Source organism: Melanerpes formicivorus, unplaced genomic scaffold (assembly GCF_026170545.1).
Source record: "Melanerpes formicivorus ecotype bairdi unplaced genomic scaffold, bMelFor1.0.p_v2 SCAF_23, whole genome shotgun sequence".
NCBI lineage: Eukaryota > Metazoa > Chordata > Aves > Piciformes > Picidae > Melanerpes > Melanerpes formicivorus.
Genome location: NW_027142375.1, coordinates 3,832,933 through 3,860,653, shown reverse-complemented (window position 1 = coordinate 3,860,653; position 27,721 = coordinate 3,832,933). Strand labels below are relative to the sequence as shown.

General features: G+C 44.7%; 1 protein-coding gene across 1 annotated transcript in view; it reads right to left on the bottom strand.

The window, feature by feature from the left end:
- RFTN1 (raftlin, lipid raft linker 1) overlaps window positions 1-27,721 on the bottom strand; it is a 121,380-nt gene that overhangs the window by 70,618 nt on the left and 23,041 nt on the right. Inside the window, exon 3 of the mRNA XM_068152345.1 lies at window positions 615-801. Coding sequence (XP_068008446.1) covers window positions 615-801 — 187 coding nt within the window. The remainder of the gene's footprint in view (window positions 1-614; window positions 802-27,721) is intronic.

Sequence of the window (27,721 nt, the reverse complement as noted above, 5' to 3'; positions counted from 1 at the left end):
CCTTGTGGTCCCTTCCAACCCTGACTGATACTATGATGAGGTAAAATATTTCTTAATACATTTGAAGAGCCTGAACAAACCAGAAGGCAGCTTTTTTATTGAAGGAGTTTGCACTGACTGGAAAATTCAAAGAGCCTACATTGTTTAGAGGAAATAAGGGCCAAAAGCCTTCACATGGATTTCAGAAGTATGCATTAGCACTGCAATGCTCAAATTGACTGTACTAACTGTGACCATCCAACATGCCTTTTCTAAGCAAACACTTCTTGTGCCTCAATTTAACCTAATAAATTCCCTAAGGGTACCAACAGGACCACCCTCACAAACTGTCAGACATAAGGCTTGTTTGTTTGCCTCTCCTGACAACACATCCCAAAATACAGAGCATATTTCAAGTTGTTACTCTCCAAGTCCCCTGCCAAACTGCAGATGAATTGTAAACATGCAGAACAAGTGAAAGCCTACTCAAGCCCCCTCAGAAAAATAGAAAGGAAAGGAACAAAAAGTCATCAAGTCTTGCACAGTAAACTCTGCTATAATTTCCTGATGTAGGTCAAACCTCAGCAGGAAATCACATTGTCTATTTTTATCTGAGTTCACTGGAAGTGCTTTACCTCTCTGTTTTCTTGATAAGCACAGCCCTGAAGATTTGTTCCTGAGGAGTTTTCTCTTTCTCATCAGTTGGTTGCACGAAAGGGTGGACAGCAGCCAAGACGAAGCCCTGCTGGTACAATTCTTGCAGCTGAGCAGGAAGATCACACAAGGAGGAGAGCTTGATTGCAGATGATCCTGGCAGCTCAGCTGGAAACAAGAAAGGAATTGATCAATAATCCCACAGCAGACTATGATGGTTTTTAAAATCCAGGCTCTTCAGAGTCAAGCAATCTTCACGCTGATGTACAATATTAACACAAAAATTGACCTTCCCTTAGGTCCTTTTGGTATGTCAGCTTTTAAGCAGTCTGCCTTGGCAAAGGACTTGTATCACACGAGAAACTGGTGGAGTTAAGAAGTCAGATGCATTAAAATGCTAAATTCACTACTTAGTGAGGCAGAGATGAAGTGGAGGATCTATCAGAAACAAGGCAGTCAGTCAGCAGAGATTCTAACTGTTAGTAGTTGTCATAGTAACAGAAGTCAAGGAGAGCAAGCCCTAAGTCAAAACTATAAAATGAGAGAAAGAGGACACTCACTGAAGGTAGAACATGCCCACTTCAAAAGCAATAAAGAGAAGGATCCATCCACACAAAAGCTGTATTATCAGACCAAGAGATCACTGATGCAAAATGCTGTTGAGACCAAATATCTACCACTGTGCCTAAAGAGTACTTTGTAGGTATATAAATAACAAGAACATTAAGAGTAATGCATACCTGCAGTGATGAGAAACCTTTCAGCATAGACACTAAACCTCACACCTCAGTGTTAAAGCAAACCTATATGTACCAGAGAGGAGAATGAGACCCAGTGCATGAAAATAATCCTTCCACAGTTTGCTTACCGTGGGGTTTTATGCCTGCCTGTGAAGCATTTGATGCTGACATCTGTGAGACAGTCACCATACACAAACACACTGCAGTCAGTATAGAACAGAACAGAATAAACTTCAGAATAGAATAAACCAAACCAGGTTGGAAGAGACCTTCAAGATCATCATGTCCAACCCATCAACCAATCCAACCCACCTAAACAACTAAACCATGGCACCAAGCACCCCATCAAGTCTCCTCCTGAACACCTCCAGTGATGGTGACTCCACCACCTCCCCAGGCAGCCCATTCCAATGGGCAATCACTCTCTCTGTGTAGAACTTCTTCCTAACATCCAACCTGAACCTCCCCTGGCGCAGCCTGAGACTGTGTCCTCTTGTTCTGATGCTGGCCACCTGGGAGAAGAGACCAACCTCTGCCTGTCTACAGCCCCCCTTCAGGTAGTTGTAGAGAGCAATAAGGTCACCCCTGAGTCTCCTCTTCTCCAGGCTATGCAGCCCCAGCTCCTTCAGCCTCTCCTCATAGGGCTTGTATTCCAAGCCCCTCACCAACTTCGTTGCCCTTCTCTGGACATGCTCCAGCAAGTCAAGATCCTTCCTAAACTGAGGAGCCCAGAACTGGACACAGTACTCGAGGTGTGGCCTAACCAGTGCAGTGTACAGGGGCAGAATGACCTCCCTGCTCCTGCTGGCCACACTGTTCCTGATGCAGGCCAGGATGCCATTGGCCCTCTTGGCTGCCTGGGCACACTGCAAAATAGAAATTGCCCTGAATACTTTGGAGCCTTGTAAGCTTCAAAAGAAAATCCCCTAAATCATCCAAACCAGCCTTCCATTAACGCTCATCCTGTGTCAGTAATTCTTCATATGTTTTTGATATCTTATGTGAAAAGACATCTCTTTTTCCTGACCTCTTCCTCTTAATTTCCATCTCTCAAGGGTTATTTATTATTTCATCTCTAAGCACACTGGACTAATGCAGGGCAGCGAGGTGCTGGATGGTTCCCCCTCCCACTGAAACCAACAGAGAGGAGGTGTTGCAAGAAACAGAACAGAAATTCCCAGCACCTTGCTGGCCTTCATTAAACAAAAAAAAACCACCCCAGCACCTGAGAACAGTTTGTATGAAAGACAGCAGCTATGCAAAATGTTTCATTGTACTGCTTTTTTCATCAAACTCCATGGCTACCCTTTATGAATAATGAAAGAGGTTATCAAAAAACTAATAAATATTCAAAACCAATAATACAGAAGAATAATTTCAATAGTAATGAATAGCTGTGCCTGATATGCTTTCCCTTCATAAAAGACCCTGCTCCAGAACAGGATAATGGAACTTTTTGACCAAGAACTGTAAAATGCAGCGTTTCTATTATTTTTGCAAAGAGAATGAGAAATGCAAGCAACATGGCCACTGACAGACAATAGAGCTCTGCCTTCGACAGCAGCACAGAAATACCTTTACAGTCATAAAAAAAAAGATGTCCCAATGAATAATGCATAATAAATAATAAAAATTACTGTTATTGGCTGGACCATACTGGGGATCAAAATGGAAAAAAAAGAAACCCAGATGGTAGAGCTACTTTTTCTCTCTTGTGGCTCAGAGGCTCCTAACAATGTTAGACTACAGAGCTGGAGCCCCTATTACAAGAGGGATCTGGAGGTGCTGGAACATGTCCAGAGAAGGGCCAGGAGGATGATCAGAGGGCTGGAGCACCTCTCCTGTGAGGACAGACTAAAGGAGTTGGGGCTGTTCAGTCTGGAGAAGAGAAGGCTCCAAGGTGACCTAATTGTGGCCTTCCAGTATCTGAAGGGGGCCTGAAAGAAAGCTGGGGAGGGACTGCTCAGGATCTCAGGTAGTGATAGGACTAGGGGGAATGGAATGAAGCTGGAGGTGGGGAGATTCAGGCTGGAGGTGAGGAGGAAGTTCTTCACCATGAGGGTGGTGAAGCCCTGGAATGTGTTGTCCAGGGAGGTGATTGAGGCCCCGACCTTGGAGGTGTTTAAGCCCAGGCTGGATGAGGCTCTGGCCAGGCTGATCTAGTGTGGGGTGTCCCTGCCCATGGCAGGGGGGTTGGAACTAGCTGATCCTTGTGGTCCCTTCCAACCCTGACTGATACTATGATAAATAGTTCAATTACTTAAAAGAATATGAAAGCTGGAACACCTTTGTAAATGAGGGGTTTGCTTCCTACAATGGGCTGTCTAAAAACTATTCAGTAATGTTCATTCTGGTCATCGTCCTTCAGTTTTTAACGATCACCTATGGAAAATGGATGCTTGTCTTGCATCTCAACCCAGCATCTGGATTCTTCTGAGGATGCTTTGGTTAAACTAGTAGAAATTGTAGCCGTTAACATAGGAGAGTGATTGCTTCCTCCCAAAAGCTAAGCTTGAGGAGAAAGTGTAAGAACACAGGTAATTGGAGCCTTGGGATGCACAAATTCTGATTAACAAAGAAAGGTAATAGAAAATGGAGCTAGTTCATGCTATCACCTAGAGCCAGGATCATTTCTAGGTTATCTGTTTCTCAGTTTTTCTCATCTGGTTTTGAAAACCTTTAGTAATGGAGATTCCACAAGCCCCTCGTGTTATGTTTCAATACTTCTCTATTCTTGCTATTCAAAACCTTTTCCTAGCACCTGGACTGAATTTCCCTCTCTGAAATCCAATACTGCTACTTCCTCACTAGAATATTTCATTTTTGCATCAGCATTTTTCAATTCTTCATATCTTTCACACCCTAATCTTACCTCCTCTAGACTAAATAAACTCAAGTCTTTTCAATGTGCCCTGCTGCATTGTGCCTTCTAGATTTCCATGTAATTTTGATAGCTCTCTCCTGATTCTCTTCAACTGGTCCACATCTTTCTGCAGGTGTCTTTCCTAAACCTCACCCCAGTCATCCAGCATAAGCCTCATTACTGCCTTATAGAATCCAAAAGCTCTTTCATGCTTATTATATATTCCTGGTCAGTTTACATCATTTGAGGGGTGGAAAAATTCTTTTCCTGCCCTTAATGGCTCCTAGCTTTTTCTTTTCAGTTTTCAAGAGCCATCCTGGATTGCAGCCTCCACAGTGTGAGCAGCACTCCTCAGACTGGCAAATCTCAACAAACATAGCAGCTTATAGCTGGAATAGTTAATTAAAACAGCTAATTTTAGCAGACTCTAGGCAACTGATTATAAGCCTTGCAGTTGGTATGTCTTCTGGGGTTGATGCTAAACTACTGCTACTTTGTCTTTGGAATAAAGACCCTTTAAAAAGTTAAGATGGTTCCTATTTCACACCTGATGCCCACAAGGTCTGCATGAGGTTCCTGAGTCCACTGACCTGTGCTTTGAGTTCTTGCTGCTCTCCCGCAGACACACTGGTTTGTAGCCAGGAAGGGGTTGGCCTCTTCTCTCTAGCAACCAGCACCAGAACAAGGGGACACAGTCTCAAGCTGCGCCAGGGGAAGTTCAGGCTCGAGGTGAGGAGAAAGTTCTTCACGGAGAGAGTTATTTGTCATTGGAATGTGCTGCCCAGGGAGGTGGTGGAGTCACCATCCCTGGAGGTGTTCAAGAGGGGATTGGACGTGGCACTTGGTGCCATGGTCTAGTCATGAGGTCTGTGGTGACAGGTTGGACTCGATGATCTTTGAGGTCTCTTCCAGCCTTGGTGATACTGTGAGACTGTGTTATGCAGATTCCTCCCCAGAAATCCCTGTTACTCAGCATCCTCTGGATATTTGATAAGTTACTTGTTCCAGTAGCTTTCTGGGTGTGACCGTTTGAGGCTGTGCCTTTAAGAAAGCTGGGCCTTCTCTCTCAACCCACTACACCAGGCATTAAGTTAGGCTGAGAATAATCACAGTTCTCTTTAAAATTAGGGTGAAAAAGTAAATCACACTTTCCTGAAGGGAAACAGTCTGCAAACTTAAATTACAAGATTTGAATTCTTTCTTCATCTACATTCCTCTAAGAAGGTTGTACCTACTTGAAAATGTCTAATTGATGCTGCCAGGTGCTGATCCAGTCTTTCCTTACTTTGCCTTAGAAAAATGCTAACATTTTCAGAAAACCTTACACAACTCTCAATAAAACCCATTAGAACTTTTGGTTTAGCTATGACATGGAATTCTAATCATGCCACTTTTGAAAGAAGAGGGGATTGGACGTGGCACTTGGTGCCATGGTTTAGTAGTCATGAGGTCTTGGGTGACAGGTTGGACTTGATGATCTTTGAGGTCTTTTCCAACCTCATTGACTCTATGAAAAAGGAAAACCAAAAGTGTGTACAACAGGGACTTGCATAAGCTAAAAGAACAAATGAAAACCACAGTAAAATCTTGTATAACTCCAGTACCTATTACAAGCTTCTCTTCTGACAAAAGCTAAAAGCTGAATTCTTTTAGCTCCATGTTGCCCTTGAAATGCAATTAGCTCTAAGCTTTATGTTCTGGTCCACGTTTCCCTATTTATCGTTGCACTTCACAACCTGACCTCAAGCGATTCCTCTGTTTACTCTGTCTGTATCTCCAGGAGTGCACAAGAAACTCCTAAATGACAGATGCTGTGTTTCTCAATTTTGCCAAGGCTGAAAGTGGGAATAGAAGTGCTGGGCTGGTTTTGCAGCTGATTACCAGGCAAATTAGTTTGTTGCTTGACTGATAATTGAAGCCGAAAAGAAAGGTTGTGTTACACAACCGACATTCACAAGGTGCCTTTCCTGGGTCTAAGGAACGTCTTGCAGCTAATGGAAACACCTGACCAAACACACTGACACCCCTTACACACACACACACACACTGCTACAGGGGAAAAAATGTTTAAAAAATCAATAAAAGGGTTGAGATGACAAAAAAATCCACAGGTTGAGTCATGTATGCTTGAAAGGAATCATCTCTGCAGTTCCAAATAACAATTTGTGGGAAAAAGGAGGTGGTCTGCCATAGAGATCCTAAGAGACTAACAGCAGGCTGAGAAACAGAGTTGGGGATAAGAGGATTGATGAAAATTGGTTCCTACCATTACAGGGCTCCTCTTTCCCTGCCCATGGATCATCCAGGGCTGCTACCACAGAATCACAGAATTTCTGGGGCTGGAAGTGACCTTGAAAGATCATCCAGTCCAACCCCCCTGCCAGAGCAGGGTCACCCACACCTGATCACACAGGAACACATCCAGGTGAGTTTTGAGTATCTCCCCCTGGGCAGCTTGCTCCAGGGCTCTGTCACCCTCACAGGGAAGAAAATTTTCCCTCATATTTATGTGAAACTTCCTATGCCTCAAGCTCCACCTGCTGCCCCTTGTCCTGTCATTGGGCACCACCAAGAAGAGCCTGGCTCCATCCTCTCAGGACTCACCCTTTACATATTCATAAACACTGATGAGGTCTCAGTATCCTCTAATCTAAAGAGCCCTCAGCTCCCACAGTCTCTCCTTGTACAGAAGATGTTCCATTCTCTTAATCATCCTTGTGGCTGTGCTGGACTCGCTCAAGCAGCTCACTCTCTTCCTTGAACTGAGGGGCCAGAACTGGACACAGTATTCCAGATGCAGCCTCACCAGTGCAGAGCAGAAACCACAGAAATCAAACAGCCACCAGCCAGCAGCTTACTGAAACATCTCATATGACCTCTGACAACTTCACTATGATCTGTACTAAAGAGGTAGATGTATACTGATTGGATATTAAAAGAGAGTCACATAAATTGTTTGCAAGAAGTGGGATGTTTTTTCTGTATTAAAACAATAGATTTGGGTGCCTTTGAGATGCTAAAACTCATAGCAAACTGCTGGCCAAGCTGTCAGCCCATGGCTTGGACGGGAGCACACTGCGATGGGTTAGGAACTGGCTGGAGGCTGAGCCCAGAGAGTGGTGGTGAATGGTGCCACATCCAGCTGGCAGCCAGGCACCAGCGGTGCCCCCCAGGGATCAGTGCTGGGCCCTGTGCTCTTTAACATCTTTACTGATGATCTGGATGAGGCACTGAGTCCATCATCAGTAAATTTGCAGATGACACCAAGCTGGGGGCAGGAGTTGATCTGCTGGAGGGTAGAGAGGCTCTGCAGAGGGATCTCGACAGGCTGGACAGATGGGCAGAGTCCAAGGGCATGAGATTGAACACATCCAAGTGCCGGGTTCTGCACATTGGCCACAGCAACCCCATGCAGTGCTACAGGCTGGGGTCAGAGTGGCTGGAGAGCAGCCAGGCAGAGAGGGACCTGGGGGTACTGGTTGATGGTAGGATGAACATGATCTGCAGTGTGCCCACAAGAACACAAGCCCTATGAGGAGAGGCTGAGGGAGCTGGGGCTGCTTGGCCTGGAGAAGAGGAGACTCAGGGGTGACCTTATTGCTGTCTCCAACTACCTGAAGGGGGGTTGTAGACAGGCAGAGGTTGGTCTCTTTTCCCAGGCAGCCAGCACCAGAAGAAGAGGGCACAGTCTCAGGCTGCGCCAGGGGAGGTTCAGGCTGGAGGTCAGGAGGAAGTTTTACACAGAGAGAGTGATTGCCCATTGGAATGGGCTGCCTGGGGAGGTGGTGGAGTCACCATCATTGGAGGTGTTCAGGAGGAGACTTGATGGGGTGCTTGGCGCCATGGGTTAGTTGATTAGGTGGTGTTGGATGATAGGTTGGACATGATGATCTTGAAGGTCTCTTCCAACCTGGTCTGGTCTGGTCTGGTCTGGTCTGGTCTATTCTATTCTATTCTATTCTATTCTATTCTCAACACTTTCAAGGAGGAAAGTCTCTGTAAACTAAAGCATGGATGCACCTACTAGCCCATGCTTAATCATGAGTCTCATCAACTAGATTATATAACAGGAATATATACACCAAACAGAACCAGATACTTTTAAGCCTGTTCTATTTGATTAGCAGCCATTTCCCCTTCCTGCTGGTTATGTTTATGACAAAGCTAAACCAGACTTTGCTTTTTTCACTTTCTGCTTGAATGATAGCTATGCTGCAGGAAAAATACAATGTTAAATGCCAAAATGGCCTTTGTTTCACTTCTCTCTACTGAAATGCTCAAATTCAGGGTCATATTTCTGTCTTAGTTTCTTGGTGCTTATCTGTAACATTTTATCTGAAAGCAAAAGCACACAGTTCTACTCTAAATTACTATGATCCTGTGTTAGTTGGCTTGCACCAACCAAACAAATTAAGTGTTGGCATGGTTTTGCCTTCATTTTTTGACATTTTCCTGATTAAGCTCTTATGCCTTTCTCTCAGTTACAGCTGTTAAACACTGATGGAGCCCTAATGACAGTTCACATTACATGTGACAATGTTTCACCAAAACATTGGACTCCATTGCAGCAGTTTCTGGTCTCAAAAAAAGTTTGGATGTTCATCTCCATTTTCAAAGTAATGCTCCTCAATTTATTATGAGGCTTTCTGGGCTGAAAGCTCACACTGCTGGCTCATGTCCAGTTTTTCATCCACTGCTATGCCCAAGTCCTTCCCAGCAAGGGCTGCTCTCAATTCCTTCCTCCCCCAGCCCGTATTGTTACTGGGGATTTTCCCAACCTATGTGCAGGACTCTGCACTTGGCCTTGTTGATCCCCATGCAGTTCACATGAGCCCACTTCTCAGCCTTGCCCAGGTTCCTCTGGTTGGCATACAGCACATCTGGTGGTCAAACCCACCACTCAGCTTAGACTCAAGTGAAAACCTGCTGAGGGTGCATTTGATCCCACTGTGTCATTTGGTCAGGCCTAACAGAGTGGCTGGAGAGCGGCCAGGCAGAGAGGGACCTGGGGGTACTGATTGACAGCCTTCTGAACATCAGCCAGCAGTGTGCCCAGGTGGCCAAGAAGGCCAATGGCATGTCAGCCTGTATCAGAAATAGTGTGGCCAGCAGGAGCAGGGAAGGAATTCTGCCCTGTACTCAGCACTGGTTAGGTCACACCTTGAGTCCTGTGTCCAGTTCTGGGCCCCTCAGTTTAGGAAAGATGTTGAGTTGCTTGAAACGTGTCCAGACAAGGGCAACAAAGCTGGGGAGGGGTCTGGAGCACAGCCCTGTGAGGAGTGGCTGAGGGAGCCTCATCCAGCCTGGGCTTAAACACCTCCAGGGAGGGGGCCCCAACCACCTCCCTGGAAAACCCATTCCAGGGCTTCACCACTCTCATGGGGAAGAACTTCCTCCTCACCTCCAGCCTGAATCTCCCCACCTCCAGCTTCATTCCATTCCCCCTAATCCTATCTCTACCTGAGATCCTGAGCAGTCCCTCCCCAGCCTTCCTGTAGGCCCCCTTCAGATACTGGAAGGCCACAATTAGGTCACCTGGGAGCCTTCTCTTCTGCAGACTGAACAGCCCCAACTCCTTCAGTCTGTCCTCATAGGAGAGGTGCTCCAGCCCTCTGGTCATCCTCGTGGCCCTTCTCTGGACACCTTCCAGCACCTCCAGATCCCTCTTGTAATAGGGGCTCCAGAACTGGAGGCAGTACTCCAGGTGGGGTCTCACCAGAGCTGAGTAGAGGGGGAGGATCACCTCCCTTGCCCTGCTGGCCACACTTCTCCTGATGCAGCATTACCTTGCTCTGTTGCACCTCACACAGCATCCCACCATGGTGGTCCTAACAGCACGTCTGCTGACAGGAAACCAAACAGCAATGAGGAATGGAGACAGTGTGGGAACAGAGTATATCACTGAGCACAAATAAATCTGTCCTGAGCCCACCCAATTTCCCATACTTTCGCACAGGGCACTTCCCAAGCATGTTTATAATTGTTTGTCACAGCCCTGATCATTTTGCTGAATCCCAAAGCCAGCACACTTCCTCTATTTAGTATGAGGATTGCTGCTTCTTAATTTAATATTAGTTCCTTTCCAGCAAGTCTAATTTAATTTAAAGGAATCAAATCTACAGCAGACTAAGTTCTGGCAGAGCAAAACATTGGTCTTTGCATTAGGGCCAGTCAGGAAATTTTGACTAGAAAGGGTACCACAAGAAGATACAATTTCAGCTGCAGAAAAAAAGTATTTCCTAGGAACATGTCAAAGGCAAAGAAGTTTTTCATTTGGATAACATTCAGAAGTTGTAACTAGAAGTAAGGCATTAGTGTTTTATGTGATCAGACTGGTTACCCAAGCAGCACTTTTTCAGTGGTTCTGTGAATTTCCACTCCAGCTGAACCTTTCCAATCACCTGTGTTACTGGAACTGGGTTTGCTGGTCGGCAAGCACGGCTGTGGCGATGGAAGGTGGGCACTCCCAGCAATTAGGACACAGAAACAAAGCAGTGCTGCTCCAAGCAGCTGGTTCCTGCATGCTGAATGCTGGACTGCTACAATGAAGTACCATCCTGTCAGGTCTCTTCTTGGTTTGCCTAAGTCCTCGGGTTTATCTGTGCAGGCCCCAGGACTGAATGGTATCCCAGCTTCTGGCAAAGAGGCAGGTGAACACCAGCTGGAGGAAGGTGCAGGGTAAAGATCTGTTGGGAAGTGGTGGCTTTCATCTAACAATGCAGCATAGGCTGGAAAAAAATGCCCTCTCTGTACTATAAATAAGTACATTTTTAAGGCAGTTTTCACTGACTTATTTAGCAGTTGGTTTGGAATAGCTGAAGGAATCCAGATCATCATTCTTTCCAACTACTAAGGGCTGCTAAGGCAAATTTGCCACTCTGGATAGCAGAAGGCAAACCATTACTTGAATGCTTACCAAAACACTTACTGACTGATCCTGGGAGAACATGGTTACTTCCAATCAGTGTTAATCTCAAGCAACAAAAACCCTAGTGAGGCATCTATTGCAAATTTCCGTTCCTTGTTGCTAACACCAAAGAACTCTTTCATGCAACACAAATTGTTTGTGTGGCAAAACAACGCCGTCATGTTGTCCTCACTTAACTATTCTTTCCTCATTCAGCCCACAAATATTTTCTTGCCAATGACAGCAACAAAAAACTACCAGAGAATCTGTTCATTTGCCAATGAAAATAGAGGAAAAAAACCACTAATAATGTAACTGAAAGCACACAAAGCAGTAAACAGATTGCTGGCAAGTTTGGGGAGAAACTCCAAATAATTGTTTCTGAACTACAACCTACCAAACAAATGCTAAAGCAATATGAATAACTAAGTAGAAAAATACATGGTGCTTCTGACATTGTCACACAGCTTTAATTACCTGAAACACACTAATGCTGGAATTTAATGAGTTAAAAGTGCAACCTTTTGGGGTAACAACCGTAGAAGCTATGTAGGTCTCTTCCAACCTGGTCTATTCCATTCCATTCCATTCTGTTCTGTTCCGTTCCATTCCATTCCATTCTCACAGAATCAACCAGGCTGGAAAAGACCTCAGAGGTCGTCAAGTCTAACCTATTACCTAATATCTAACACATCACAACAACTAAACTATGGCTACAAGTGCCACATCCAATCCCTCTTTGAACACCTCCAGGGATGGTGACTCCACCACCTCCCTGGGCAGCACATTCCAGTGGCAAACAACTCTCTCTGTGAAGAGCATTCTCCTCACCTCGAGCCTAAACTTTCCCTGGTGCAGCTTGAGACTGTGTCCTCTTGCTCTGTTGCTGGTTGTCTGCCCCACCTGGCTACAACCTCCTTTCAGGAAGTTGTATGGAGCAATAAGGTCTCCCCCTGAGCCTCCTCTTCTCCAGGCTAAACAACCCCAGCTCCCTCAGCCTCTCCCCATAAAATAGTGTCTTTTCCTTCTGAATAGAGCTTGAGCTCCTCTGAGGTGTACATAAAGGTTTCTTAACTTCAAAGACAAGAGAGTCCAGGTGCACTACTGTTCCCGTTGTCAGCAGTGGCAGGACACTGGATGTTAACATGTAACATTGATTTTTAGGCTAGGCTAAACGACGTTCTTGGTATTTTTTTCTTTCAGGCTTCAAGGCAAAAGAAAGAATGAACATGCAGGAGAAATCAGGATTTTAAGTGAAGGATGACTGCTCAATAAAAGCCTACTGTTTACTTTCAGTATCAACGTAATAATGGAACTCAAAAATATTCAGAAACAAAGCCCTGAATCTTAAGGTAGAGAGGGGAGAAAAAACAAAACACAGAAAGACTGCCAAATTGCATACATACCCTTTTAAAGTATGTCTGCATATCTTTGTGCATGTATGTACACACACAGAGAAATACACATAGAAACATACACAGAGAAACATTCCTGTCTTTCCTTTAGGAAAGAGCAGGTATGTGCATTAGCCATACCAAGAAAGCACTAAGAGAACTCACAGAGGCAATGAGATTAGACAGCTTTGTCTAACCAATTGTGTTGTCTAATCTCATTGAATCTTCAAGCTATCTTGGTTCTTGTCCAGTCAGTTTCATTTCTGTATCTTGCAAGCATAAGACAAGTATCTTGAACTGGGTATGTTTCCCACAAACACAGAATCATAGAATTGTTAGGGCTGGAAAGGACCTCAAGGATCACCTAGTTCCAACACCCCTGCCGTGAGCAGGGACGCCTCACACTACAGCAGGTTGCTCAGAGCCACATCCAGCCTGGCCTGAAAAACCTCCAGGGATGGGGCTTCCACCACCCTCCTGGTCAACCATGATGTGACTATACATGAGATGGTTTCATTTTTGGTGTTTCAGGGGAAAAAAAAAAGGCAATGCCCAGGCTTACCATCTCCACTAAGTGGAAAACAAAACCCAAAAATCAACAACAGAACCAACCAACCAAAAAAAAAAAACCCTCCAAAACTCAAAACCACAGCAATAAAAAACAACCCAGCACTCACCAGAAGTTTAGTTATCTAAACAAACTGACAAGGCACTTCTGAAATTACTCACAGCTCACATGCATTTGCTGGTAAAGCAGAATGATGCAAAATGGGCAAAATGAAGACCATCTACTAGATGCAAGAATGATTAATGACTGCAGCAAAAAGCAAGATGAAAGAATGAAAGAACCAAATCCTAAGCAGCAATTTGAAATGGTATTTCTTTTGTCTCTTGCTTGGTTCTGCTTCCAAAACTAATGGAGAGGCAAACAGACAACATAGAGAACTTACATCTCAGAAATCTAAGAAAACTCCAATTATGTCTAACCAAAAAGAGAAGGTGTTCAAAATTGCAATATTTTATTCATAGAGACTTATTATCTGTACAAGTTCCAAAAGACTAGTGTTCATAGAATCAATAAGGTTGGAAAAGACCTCAAAGATCATCAGGTCCAACCTGTCACCCAAGACCTCATGACTACTAAACCATGGCACCAAGTGCCACGTCCAATCCCCTCTTGAACACCTCCAGGGACGGTGCCATTGCATGGTAGAAGAGAGGAAGGGTTAATTCTGAGCTACAAGAAGGACCAGCATGTTAATTTGTATCTATTTCCAACCACCAAAAAATTATTGGTTCCCTGCCATAAAGCCTTTGGACACCAAATTAATCTCATAATGGAAATACTTCAGCTGCCAAAGTCAAACACTGAATAATGTTCATCTTTACAGCTTAGGAAGTAGTGAAAGAGGACATGACATCAGAGAGCCATAGAATTGTCAGGGTTGGAAGGGACCTCAAAGATCATCCAGTTCCAACCCCTCCACCACGGGCAGGGACACCTCACACTAGGGCAGGCTGCTCAGAGCCCCATCTAGCCTGGCCTTAAAAACTTCCATTAGCCTGCAGCAAGTTACAGCCTCTCACAGCAAGCAGCCAGGCATCAAATACTTTAAAAGCGAGGGAAGGAGGAGCTAACACAAAGAGAAAGAAAGAAAGAAACAAACAGAAACTTACTGAAGAGACCTTCTGGCATCTTAGATGCCGATAGCATCATAACATTTGGAGGACTGAAGCACCCTCTTTGTTTGACCCCTCTCTAGCAATTGTGCTTGCCATTTATTTTAACAGTAGAACTAATGAACAGTACCAACAGGCAATTCTTTTCTTCTTGGCATAACCTCCTCCTCTTCCCTTTCCTCTGCTCCTCTGTTTAATGTTTCTCTTTGATGTTCTGTCCACATTTCTGGCCAATTTTCATGTCAGATTTTAGAGCTGTAGAATATAACATGTAACACTGGATTCTTTGCAACTTTGACAATAACCAAACTTGGACTGCAGCAAAAGAACTGTAAATAGCATAGATGATCTCCTCAGAAGAGTCAAAAATTGACTACTTCAGTAAACCCAAATTATGCAGATTTATTCATTTAATGGTATACTTTGCTAGACAAGAAAAGGCTCCCCTGAAATGGAATTTGGATCATTTCTCAGCTTTCCAAATCACTGTCTTTCACTGTCAATAAAATGCTGCATGTGTTGACTCCTCAAGGAGATAAAAAGCAGGAAGGATGATGTATCAAGCTACGTATTTCCATTCAAACCAACCCAGAACCACCTTAAGATTACTGTTCTTATTCCTAACAAAGCACAGGTGAACAAATTAGGCTTGCAGGCATTCTATCAGGAATTTTTTTCCATAATCACAAGGCAGTTAATAAGTATTCATCTGACTGAAGTCTTAATATCCAAACTGATAAATGTCAGGAGGATTTCAAACCTTACAAGGAAAAAGGCAGAGAAAGGTATCAACAGTAGCAACTGTGGCTGAATACATGCACTGTGATTTGATGTACTTTTTTCATGATACCCTGAAAACTGTTATTAAAAACAAAGACTTAGCACAACTGAGACAAACAGGAAGATAAAACTGCCAAAGTATTACAGTAACAAGAGGGATTCCCCCCGCCCCTCCAGTTCAGAAGATAAATGCTGTGCATCATAAGTATATGGCAAGAGAAATAACTGGAAATTAGGGAGAACATTTTAAAGTTTGACTTTTATACATTTAACCTTCAACACAAAGATCTAATCACTGACACATCCAATAATCTCAGGAAGAAAGGTTTGTATTTAATCCAGATCGCTCTTGCTCCCCAAGCCAAGCCATGCAGCAGAGACCCGACGGTCTCCAGGGAAACAAAACTCCTCTTGGCAGGTCATGCCTGTATACATTTTATACATAACACTTTGCATTGTATACACAGAAAAGGACAGCTAGCTTGATAAACGCTTTGTTGGCTTTATTCAAAATGTTACCTCCTGCTTTCTGCTTCTTTTCACTTTAACTCTGCACTGCTTCCCATGCATTCTCCCCTTCTATTGTAATAGGTGTTTGCAGTCCTTGTAAAATCTTGTTTAGGATGATACAAGCTTGGCTTTACAAAAAGTTCAAAACCAGTTTTTTCCCAACCCTGTCACTTCAGTCCATATAGAAAGCGACTTCAGATGTTCCCATTTCTTGACTGCATCAACCAATACCATTCCTTTGCTTCAAAACACAGCAGTGCATGCTAAACATTTAATATTTGAAATCACAGTAAGTGAAGTGACTTTCATCTTCCTATTTTTTTTTCTCCTGACTTGAAGTACTTTATTTTTTTTTCAGATAAAGAGAAAACATTTCCAAATGATGCATGTTTTTCATTTGCAAGATAACAGAAAGTGTAACTTCTCAGAACTAATTTAGAAATAGAAATAGAATAAACCAGGTTGGAAGAGACCTTCAAGATCATCGTGTCCAACCCTTCAACCAATCCAACACCACCTAAACAACTGAACCATGGCACCAAGCACCCCAGCAAGTCTCCTCCTGAACACCTCCAATGATGGTGATTCCACCACCTCCCCGGGCAGCCCATCCCAATGGGCAATCACTCTCTCTGTATAGAACTTCTTCCTAACAATCAACCTAAACCTCCCTTGGCGCAGCCTGAGACTGTGTCCTCTTGTTCTGGTGCTGGCTGCCTGGGAGAAGAGACCATCATCCACCTGTCTACAACCTCCCTTCAGGTAGTTGTAGAGAGCAATGAGGTCACCCCTGAGCCTCCTCTTCTCCAGGCTAAGCAACCCCACCTCCCTCAGCCTCTCCTCACAGGGCTGTGTTCCAAACCCCTCACCAACTTTGTTGCCCTTCTCTGGACTCGTTCCAGCAAGTCAACCTCCTTCCTAAACCGAGGGGCCCAGAACTGTTTCAGTGCATCTTCGAATCAAATTCCCCTATTTGGCAAGCCCTGTAATTTTTCCACAAACTTCTGCTAAATTGTTTTCAGCTTTACTGGCAAAACTAAATAAATGTTAAAGCAGCCAAAAAAAAATTTAACATGCGCTGTATAACTAAGCAAGCAGTGTTACCTGGAGCTACGCTCTCAATCAGATTCGGGCTCCGGGTTTGGTTATGTTTGAAAAGGAAAGCTGAGTAAAAGAAGGCTACATGATGAAGTTCAGTACAAATAGATGGTACTGAGGGGCAGGTAAATTAAGTTAGGAGGTAAGGGAGATACAACATGCTGAGATTTATTGTTTAAAACACATTACTCTGCAGTGACCCTAAGACAAACACTTCCATGGGCACTTAAACAAAACCCAGAACTCACAACAGACGTTAGATCATAAACAGAAACAAATTTCAATGATCAGTCTAACTCCATTGAACTTTCCAGGAAAGCACCAAAGTTTCAAAAGGAATAAATAGTAAACCAGATCTGTCTTCATTTCCAATCATTAGGTCTGCAAGGGGAACTGCAATAAAAAACAAATGCCAAAGGTTGAAAGACATTGAGACACTTGCATGTGTCCAGAGAAGGGCAACGAGGCTGGGAAGTGGCCTTGAGCACAGCCCTGTGAGGAGAGGCTGAGGGAGCTGGGGTTGTTTAGCCTGGAGAAGAGGAGGCTCAGGGGAGACCTCATTGCTCTCTACAACTACCTGAAGGGTGGTTGCAGTCAGGAGGATGTTGGTCTCTTCTCTCAAGCAACCAGCACCAGAACAAGAGGACACAGTCTCAAGCTGCACCAGGGGAAGTTCAGGCTGGAGGTGAGGACAAAGTTCTTCACTGAGAGAGTCGTTCGTCATTGGAATGTGCTGCCCAGGGAGGTGGTGGAGTCACCATCCCTGGAGGTGTTCAAGAGGGGACTGGACATGGCACTTGGTGCCACGGTCTAGTCATGAGGTCTGTGGTGACAGGTTGGACTTGATGATCTTTGAGGTCTCTTCCAACCTTGGTGATTCTGTGAAGATTCTCCAGAAAGTATTTACCATTCTTCTTAGCTCCCCTGCTTCACTCTTCTACATCTCTGCTTGTATTGATAACAGGAATATATTCCCACCACTGCAAATCATATAAATACCTCTGTTGCAGTATGTGAATTTCATGTGAAGAGTCTACATCTGCACATAAGGAGCATTTAATTTTTCCTGTTGCAGTAGACCTCATATGACACGCACAGGACTTGCTCTTCACGTCACTACTGATCTCAGCTACTCCACAGTATGGAGCAATCTTTAGCTGCAGCTAAAGCTTTTCTGGTATTTGCAGCAGAACAGGCCTGATATGGATCTTGTGATCCATATCCTCACTGTTTAAAACTGTCACAGGATGCCTTTCCTCCAATGAGAGAGACCTGCTGGAGAGAGTCCGAGGGAGAGCCGTGAGGACAATTAGGGGACTTGAGCATCTCCCCCAGGAGGAGAAACTGAAAGACCTGGGGCTGTTCAGTCTTGAGAAGGCTGAGAGGGGACCTGATCAATGTCTTCAATATCTGAGGGGTGGGTGTCAAATGGAGGGGGCCAAGCTCTTTTCGGTGGTGCACAATAATAAGCCAAGGAACAACAGGTACAAGCTGGAACATAGAAAGTTTCACCTCAACATGCGGAGAAACTTCTTTACAGTGAGGGTAACAGAGCACTGGAGCAGGCTGCCCAGAGAGGCTGTGGAGTCTCCTACTTTGGACACACTCAGAAATTGCCTGGATGCATTCCTGTGCAGACTACCCTGGGTGATCCTGCTTTGGCAGGGGGGTTTTACCCAATGATCTCTGGAGGTCCCTTCTAACCTCTATAATGCTCTGTGATTCTGTGATAATATAGAATGGCAACAATCCCTGTGAAGCAATTTCCCCAATGGTTCCTGACTGGCTCAGCACATGGAAGAGCCATGTATTACCCTAGCTATGATTTTTAGACTGACCACATAAACAAAAACCAATGCCAGAAAATACAATGCAAAATCACCAAATGGATCAGTTACTTTGCAATGAGTTAGGCAATTGTGTCCTCTAGAAATGAGGAAATGGAGACCTTCAGCTAGACCAAAGAGGATCTACTTTCCAGTCAGTATGTTACTGACCTTGCTGATTCTATTGGAACACAAAGATGGTTAAAGATCTGATTAAAATCAGTACTAGATAGAACACTTTTGGCTGACTTTTTCCTGCCTGTATCTCTACATATAGTGCTATTACATGAACTTCTACTCATTTTTTTTCCCATTAGCATACCTAATGAAGAATGACTCCCACTGACGAGGCTTTTATTCTGCTATCTCACTTCTGCCATAAATTTCCCTTCCTCTCTTTTCTTCCCACCCCTTGGATTCCTCCAACAACGATTCTATGGCTGTGCTGGCTCACTGGCCAGTGCACTGTCCCCAAGGGGAGCATGCACAGCTTGGCTCTCCCCACCTCTCCCCAATCAATATAGGTCTCTCTCCTCTACTCAACTGCCAGCTTCCACAAATTAGGAGCAGCCTAATTGTCTTTAAAATTTTCCAGCAAATTGGTTTGAAACTGTACAGTTGTAATTATTTGGAAGGATGAGGCAGACTGACTGTGAGCCTTTTTTAACTCTGTTTCCCTAGGAAACCAGCTCAGAAACAAAACAGAAAAACCTATGGCACTGCTACCTCCAAACCCTCTGGCAAAAAAAAAACAACCAACAAAACCAAACCCCAAACAACACAATCCTTCAAAAATCAGGACCTGAAAAGAAAATCCTGGAAAAGGTATTACAGGATACTGCCTTCTGTACCACCCCTAGCAGTGTATTTAACAGCAGTGAGGCCTTCTCAGAATACTGAGAGCTGCTAGCAAGCAATAGTTCACCACTGGCACCTAAAAGAAGTATGTCACTGCCAAACACACCACAGCACTTCGACTTGGCAAGAACGCTTGATAGAAAGCCAAAGAGTAGTGGAAAAGGCTGTTAGAAGTTAACAAAGCACTTCCCAAAAGTACTGTTTTGTTTTTTTTAAGCAAGTCTGCTAGAGCATGGGTGATGGATTTACTAAGGAAAAAAAGTTTTTCTTGGCAACACAGCCTGCTTTTTTTTTTTTTGCCTAGAGCAAATTTTCCTGTCAGTCTCCAGAATTTGAACTCCCACTCCTTCATTACAGGAAAATGTGGCCAGTTTCTGTTTTCAAGTGAAGAAATCCCACACAGTAACACTGATAGAATACAAACCTATTGCTTAACATGGGTCATGGGAAAACGGCCACGAATTCGACCATCGTTGGGATGGAATGACCCAAGTCAAGTTGGGAGGGGTTTTAGTTTAGGGGTTTTTTTCAGTCTGCAATAAAAATTATTGTTATTGCAGTTGTGTTTGCAATGAGTGGTGTAATACTTCTTCAAATGTTTATGAGAAGGCATCCTTCTACCTTTATTTCTCAGTGTCGCTCTCCCAGAAAAGTAGTGCTGCAACCATGGGAAGTTGCAGGGCAACAAACAGAGAGACCTTACCTTCCAGGCTGCTAAAGAATGATCTCATGAAATTATTACAATCTAATCCCAGAGTAGTACACATATCTAATAAAGAATGTGCTGTCCAATAAGAACAGCAAAGCTGTTTTCAAAAGATCTGTGTTGACCTAGACTGAGGTTGAACTTAAGCAGGCAGGTGTCCAGGCAACTGGCTGCAGAGAGTGCTGGAGCCTGGCACCTGCAATGGAGGGCAATGGAGAGAACACCTGCATTAGGTGTGAACAGCTCAATTATCTGCTTAATCTAGTGGCTGAACTGAAGGAAGAAGTTGCTAGACTTAGGACTGTAAGGGAATGTGAAATGGAGTTGGATTTGATGAACCAAGCTCTGCTGGCTCCCCTAGCAGAAGGAGGTGACCCAAGATGCAGCAGGAAATGGATACAGGTCCCTGTTAGGAGAGGCAAAGTAAAACCCTCACAGCTCCCCTCACCTTCCCAGCTGCCCTTACAAAACAAGTAGGGGGCATTGGAAGTTGAGGGTGAGGTGGAATAGAAGACACACCATCTGAGGAGTTGCCTAAAGCAAAAGAGCCTGCCCCCCACCATCAGGACTGGCATCCAGTTCAAGAGGGTCAGGGATCTACTTGATAGTCCCAACAGAGGGCTATGGGGATGATGAAGGAACTGGAGCACTGCCCTATGGAGAGAGGCTGAGAGACCCAGGGCTGTTTAGTCTGGAGAGGATTTGATAAATGTTTCTAAATAGCTGAGGTCTGTGTGTCAGGAAGGAAGGGACAGCCTCTGCTCACTTGTGCCCTGTGACAGGACAAGGGGCAATGGATAGAAACTACAGCTCAAGATGAGGAAGAACTTTACTGTAAGGGTCACAGAGCACTGGAACAGACTCCCCAGAGAGGCTGTGGAGTCTCCTTCTCTAAGGGCTTTCAAGACCTGTCTGGATGCATTCCTGTGCAACCTGCACTAGATTCTATGGTCCTGCTCCAGCAGAGGGGTTGGACTCAAAGATCTTTGGCGGTCCCTTCCAGCCCCTAACACGCTGTGATCCTGTGGAAGCACGATCCCCCTAGGCCTGGGCTAATGCTGGTTTCTCACTCTTCCTAATGGAGCAACCCAAAGAGAAGTCACAAGCAACCCCACATAGCTCTAACTTCCAATCATATGACAGCCCATGCTCAAGACACTTTCACTTCCCTCCATTCCTAAATGTATTCTGCAAACCAGAGAATCACTTCTAAGTCCTTTCAAGTCAAGAGGTCAGACCTGCTACTGACTAATAATGAAATAGCACTGATAAAAGAGCCTGAGCTTTCACCAGTGCTTCTGGAAGGACTCTCTGGAAGTGTCTGTTGATAAGCAGACCAACTTTCCCCCCCAAAATTTACTATAATGGAAAAAACTAAACAAGCAACAAAGCTGACAAGGAGTGCAAGAGGGCAGCTTGAGAACAAAGTATTTTATTCAGTGAACACGTGGTGAGGAACAATGAAAATAATCCCACAGAATATGTACAATTTCATCCATTTGATCATTTGAAAGGCTTCATCAAGGCATTCAACCCCCAGCTGGAAAAAATCGGGTAGAAGGAGGACTTGCAGAGAGAGACAGATGCTACATATGGGCTGAGCACTCCTAAACAAACAAACAAGAAAAACAAAACACAACACAAAGTGATTCTGACACAGTTCCAAACTTCCTGAGACAATAACTTCACAAAAGACCATTTATTCGGCGACTCTCCCCTCTCTCTTTTGTTCTGTGTTTGGAGATAAAAGTAGATGCTAATTTCTTCTGCTTACTACTAATCTGTACAGTAATTGCTAGTGAATCAACCCATGCAATTTGGCACTATTTGTCGATTCTTCTATCAGTTGTTATTAAGAAATTCAGGAAACAATTGTCCAAACAAAGGAACACCAAGAGAGGGCTTAGCAACCACACAACTGCAGCAGGAGGCTGCTGTTTATTTGTACTTCACCAGCAACCATCTCTTGGCTTAGCTCTAATTTTTCTGAGGAATCTCATCTATTTATTTGTAAACCTCATACCTCATTCTCTTTCAGATGTAGGGCCTTTTATCAGCTCATTTGGAAAGGCATGGCATCTTTAGGGCTTCTCACATCCTTGAGGGCTTTAATTTTTTATGTGCCATACAGCACACAAAAGCCTCTGTGTTCTCAGACTGAGGTGAACTCTTTCAACTGATGGCTGTTTAACAGAGACAGGCAATATGTTTGCAGTTTTAAACTCACCTGATGACTGTCAAGCTTCTCTTTCTTGTGTTGATCAAGAGCTGCAGCTCACAGCAAAGGCTTAATGAGATTCCCTTCCTCTTGAAAGGATTGTTTCTTTCAAGAAGAATCTGTAGCTAATCACTGCAAGCCTCAAGTTGAGAGGATGATTATTTGAGGGGAGAAGGAAAGCAAGGAGGCCAGGAATTCTTTAGCATTTCAACTAAACAAAGCATTTATATGAAATAAGGAGGGCTTGCAAAAACCAACTGGATGGAATGCCTTAAATGGTAAGGAAATGCAAGCCTCTGCAGTTCCTGCAAGATCTTATCACAATGCATGAGATACTACTTACCAGTAAAAGCCACACCAGTTAGCTACAGCTGCTGAGTAAGCACCAAATTCAGCTGAAATTTCTCATAAACCACTTGACATCTGGGAAACACCAAGGCTGCTGCTGCTGCTCCTAAGTTTATCATACAGCACAGTGTGTCACACATGTCAAACCATTTGCAGAAGCATAACTGCATACCAAGAGTTTGTTGGGTGTGCAAGTTAGATCACAGAAAGCCAGCTTTGATTTCATACAATAACTGTGTCACCTGGACTCCTCTTATACCCAGGATATCACAGACTTGTATGACTGCAATAAAATGAAGCCAACTCGCTGAGATTAGTGTTTGTGGTGTTTAAAACACAGGACAAAGATGTACAACACAGGCCAGGGTTTTGCCAAGATAGCTGAACAAGTGCTAAAGGAGCTAGCTTGGGAAGTGGAAGGAAATGCTAATAAATTCTTGAGCCCCATAGAAGCCAGACCACCACACTGCTTACAAAACATTGATCTGGGCTTCCAGATTCTATCTTCATGAGCTTTACAACATCTTATGGCTGTGAGATAGCAACTTTCAAACAGCATTACAGCAAGAAATTAGAGTTCTGCAATTACTGCAGACTGGCCATGAACCAGCAAGCAGGTGTCAGAACTACCTGGAATGCAGCATTAAAATGAGACCTAATGCAAAAGGGTGCACTGTAACAGGCCCAACTTGAGATGTTTGCTAGTAGTACATTTGTCTCTTGTACAGACAAGACACTTAAGCTACCTATGCACATACACACAGGCACTAAAAAAGCAGAACAAAAGTCTCATGCAGGTAATGCACTATGCTGGACACAGGATGAATGCCTCTCTCTATATGATGACTAAGTTAAGAAAACACAGGTCAGGCATCTGCACACAAAATCCATGCAAATGCCATAAGAAGACTAGCCTGAAGAACAGTTAACACAAGACACAATCATTAACATTTGCAAACTACATTATTTTGCTGAGTACAATACTCATAACCTTAAACTGTGGTCATAGTTATGCTTGTTGCTAAAGCAACAGTTCCCCAAGCTGGACATGAGCAGGCAGTGTGAGCTTGCAAAGACAAATCACATCCTGGGCTGCATCAAAAGATGTGTTGCCAGCAGATCCAGAGAGGTGATTCTGCCACTTTGCTCTGCCCTGCTGAGACCTCACCTGGAGTACTGTGCACAGCTCTGTAGCCCTCAATATAGGAAGGACATGGACCTGATGGAGAGGGTCCAGAGGAGGGCCACAAGAATGATCAGGGGATTAGAGCCTGCTATGAGGACAGGCTGAGGGAGCTGAAGGTGTTCAGCCTGCAGAAGAGGAGGCTCCGGGGAGACCAAACAGCAGCCTGCCAGTACCTGAAGGGGGCCACAGGAAGGATGGAGAGAGACTGTTTACAAACATCTGCAGTGACAGGACAAGGGGCAATGGCTTCAAACTAGAGAAGAGCAGATTAAGACTGGATACTAGGAACAAGTTCTTCACTATGAGGATGGTGGAACAACAGAACAGGCTGCCCAGGAAGGTAGTTGAGGCCCCTGCCCTGGAGATATTTAAGGTAAGGCATGATGAGGTCCTGGGCAACCTGATCTACTTCAGAATGTCCCTGCTGACTGCAGGGAGGTCAAACTAGATGACCTTTGGAGGTCCCATCTGGCCTGAACCATTCTGTGATTCTACAGCTACTTACAGGACTGGGCAAAGAGAATGAGGAATTCTGCAGTTTGCAGGCACAGAGGTGCTAGATTTAAACTACTTCCAGGTTCTCACATTAGTCTTCAGACTAAATGGTAATCCTTACTGCAAAGGACAGCATTTTAAGGTTTAAAGTAGCCTTCCCCTGTTCAGTAAGGAAGTGTCTAACACATTCAAGAGGGTTTCATCATGACACTTCCATGAAACAAATTCTCATGAAAGGCCCAAAAGGGTTCTGAACCCAGAAATGTAAGACATCATCTTCAGTACAAGATCATATGCCTGCCCATGCACAATTTTATCCAGGCAGAACTTGATAGCAAATCTTGTTAGCACGACAGCCACGGTCCCTGCTGGGCTTCCTTGAGATCAACACAACAAAGAAACATCCCTCCAGGAATGAAAAGCTCCCAAACACTGAAGAGTCACACAATGCCATGTCTTGTCTTCCTGCTCAACAAATCAAATCATAGCTGTTGCTCCATTTTTACCATCACCCCCAAGGTTTTGCAGTTTGTAAACTCAGCTCCTCCTGTCCCTTAATATTCTTTCCAGACTTCATCTGCTGTTTTCTCCTTTCTGAATGCCTCATCTTCTCTCCCCACTGTGCACAAGCACCCACATTCATCCTGGCAACAAAGTGAGCAGAGCAGATGAAGTTACACTGACACAGACCTCTTAGGCACACATACACAGAGAGATGCAACTGTGAAGCTCCTTCCCCGTCCAAACACAGACGAACACAGCAGCCAACACTACAATAATGCACTGTACACAGTGTTTGGGTCTCCATGCCCATGACCTTCAATAACATGGGCCCAGGCCAGATCATTACTTCACCACCTTTTTTCTCTTTGTTCCTGGCTCCTGAAGTTCCAGATCCCATTTTCTCTCCTTTGGTTTTCATTTCCTCACAAGACTGGGCCATGATGTGATGTTCCTCCCTGAGAATAAAGCTGACAAAGATATTGCTCACTATCACTTTCTGATCTATTGCTGTTTAGAATAGAACAAACCAGGGTGGAAAAGAGCTTTGAGATCATGAAGTCCAGCCCATCACCCAACACCATCTAATCAACTAAACCATTTGTTCTGTTGGTGGATGCCAGGGAGAAGCGACCAACCCCCACCTGGCTACAACCTCCCTTCAGATAGTTGTAGAGAGCAATAAGGTCTCCCCTGAGCCTCCTCTTCTCCAGGCTAAGCAACCCCAGCTCCTTCAGCATCTCTTCATTTCTTTGGGCTATGCTCCAAACCCCTCCCCAGCTTTGTTGCCCTTCTCTGGACATTCCAGCATCTCAACCTCCTTCCTAAACTGAGGGGCCCAGAACTGGACACAGGACTCAAGGTGTGGCCTAACCAGTGCTGAGCACAGGGCACAATGACCTCCCTGCTCCTGCTGGCCACACTATTCCTGATCCAGGCCAGGATGCCATTGGCCTTCTTGGCCACCTGGGCACACTGCAGGCTCATGTTCAGCCTACTATCACCCAGTACCCTCAGGTCCCTCTCTACCTGGCTGCTCTCCAGCCACTCTGACCCCAGCCCATAGCACTGCCTGGGGTTGTTGTAGCCAATGTGTAGAACTCAGCACTTGGATGTGTTCAATCTCATGTCCTTGGACTCTGCCCCTCTGTCCAGGTCCCTCTGCAGAGCTCTCCTACCCTTTAACAGATCAACTCCTGCCCCCAGCTTGGTGTCATCTGCAAACTTACTGATGATGGACTCAATCCCCTCATCCAGATCATCAATAAAGGTATTGAACAGGATAGCTGCAGCTGGGCCTTCCACTCCACTTTTTCAGCCTAAAATGCCAGTGTCTTCTTGGGTGCAGCAATAAAACTATTGTCAGTGAGCCTGGACTATTGATGTTACTCATCACATGGCTGACAGAATTCTGAGTTGTTTGTGGGAAGGAGCATGGAGGCAGTTTCTGGGATTGAAGGATTCTGGCTATGAAGACCCTTTGGAGCTTCATATAAGCTGACGTGTCAGCTGAGTGTTGACAGCCCATCAAGCAACTGACAGGGCACAGTCCTCCTCTGAACAGGGTGCCTCTGCCAAAAGCCTAGGAAGAGGAGTGGCAGGCCATTTCCTCTGCAAGTTAAAAGTTAAGCAGGGAAGGAACAGATGCTTCTCAGGGACATTTCCTTGTGGAGAATAAGAGCGAGCTGATATCCATACTGCAGGACTTGACAAGCCTGTACTACTACCCTCCCTTGTCCTTAGAAGTCTCTCCTCTCCAAGCCAGGCATGCAGAAGGACAGAATTTATCACTCTTCTCTTTGTCAGTTCTCTCCACTTTGTCACTTCACAGAAGAGTAGGGCACAAGATTCACCCTAACCCATCCCGTTTCCTACATGGCATGCTGCTGCTACTTTTCAGCTATGTCTTTCCTTAGCTAACAACTCAGTGCTCAGTCTGTTAGGTTTCCTGAAGGCCATGGAACCAGCAGTCAAAGGCCTCTGCCAACAGGGTAAAAAAAAGACAAAAGTAGTCAGAAATGGGCATTCAGAGTCAGGGAACAGACAAAACAAATATGTCCACCTAAAAGAGATAAATGATCAACTGTTACCAGGAAAGGAGTCAATCTCTTCACTTCTAGACATTGTCAGCTCTGCTGTGCCTGGCAGCAAGGGCAGTGTTTGCAAGATGGCCTTGCAGACCATTGCATCCAGTGATGACAAGGTCATGGAAACAGCCTGTAACAACAGCAAGCTCTGACTCACCACATCACCCTCAGTGCAGAGGGGCAGCCACTAGCCCTACCTGTCCAACCTTGTGTCCTACACCCATAGTACCCACCAGTGCATGGAGGGTAGAGCACACAGGAGATTGAAAACCCAAGAAAGTAAAGCACAGTCCATGACTTCCTCCTCAAACTAAGTAGAGAGGGAGCAGGAGGGAGTCAGCTCTGCTGAAGTGTGCTCACACAATAGCTGATACAGCTGCAGAAGGATGCTCATAGTTTTTGCAAGCGGCAAGAAAAATCAGAAGACAGCATCAGGCAGTAGGTACAATAGTAACCTGTATGAGAAAACAGAAAACAAATTGGGAGGAGAAGTAGAGCAGAAATTGGACTTGCTTCTGCATGTGAAATCCCTGCACAAGTGTTATGGGCAGAGGCAAGGACAAGCTAGAGTCATGTGCACAAGATGGGCATTAGGACCAAATGGGACCTCCTACAAGGGCCCCCAAGCCAGAAAGCAAACATTTCCCAGAGACCTTTGATTCAGGCTGCTTTGGAACACATGGAATAGGTTAACACACCTGCAATAGGGTGTTCATTGTACAAGAGGGTGCTAACTTGTGTTAAAAAGCATTCAATGCTACATAAGCTGCCCAGAAGCAACTGCTCCAACCTGGCTGTCCACTCCTCTGGCACTACACTACTGGCTTAAGACATGCACTGCCAGTGTTGAGCTCTGGGGACCCTTGGCCTGACCTATCAAGGCACTGTTAC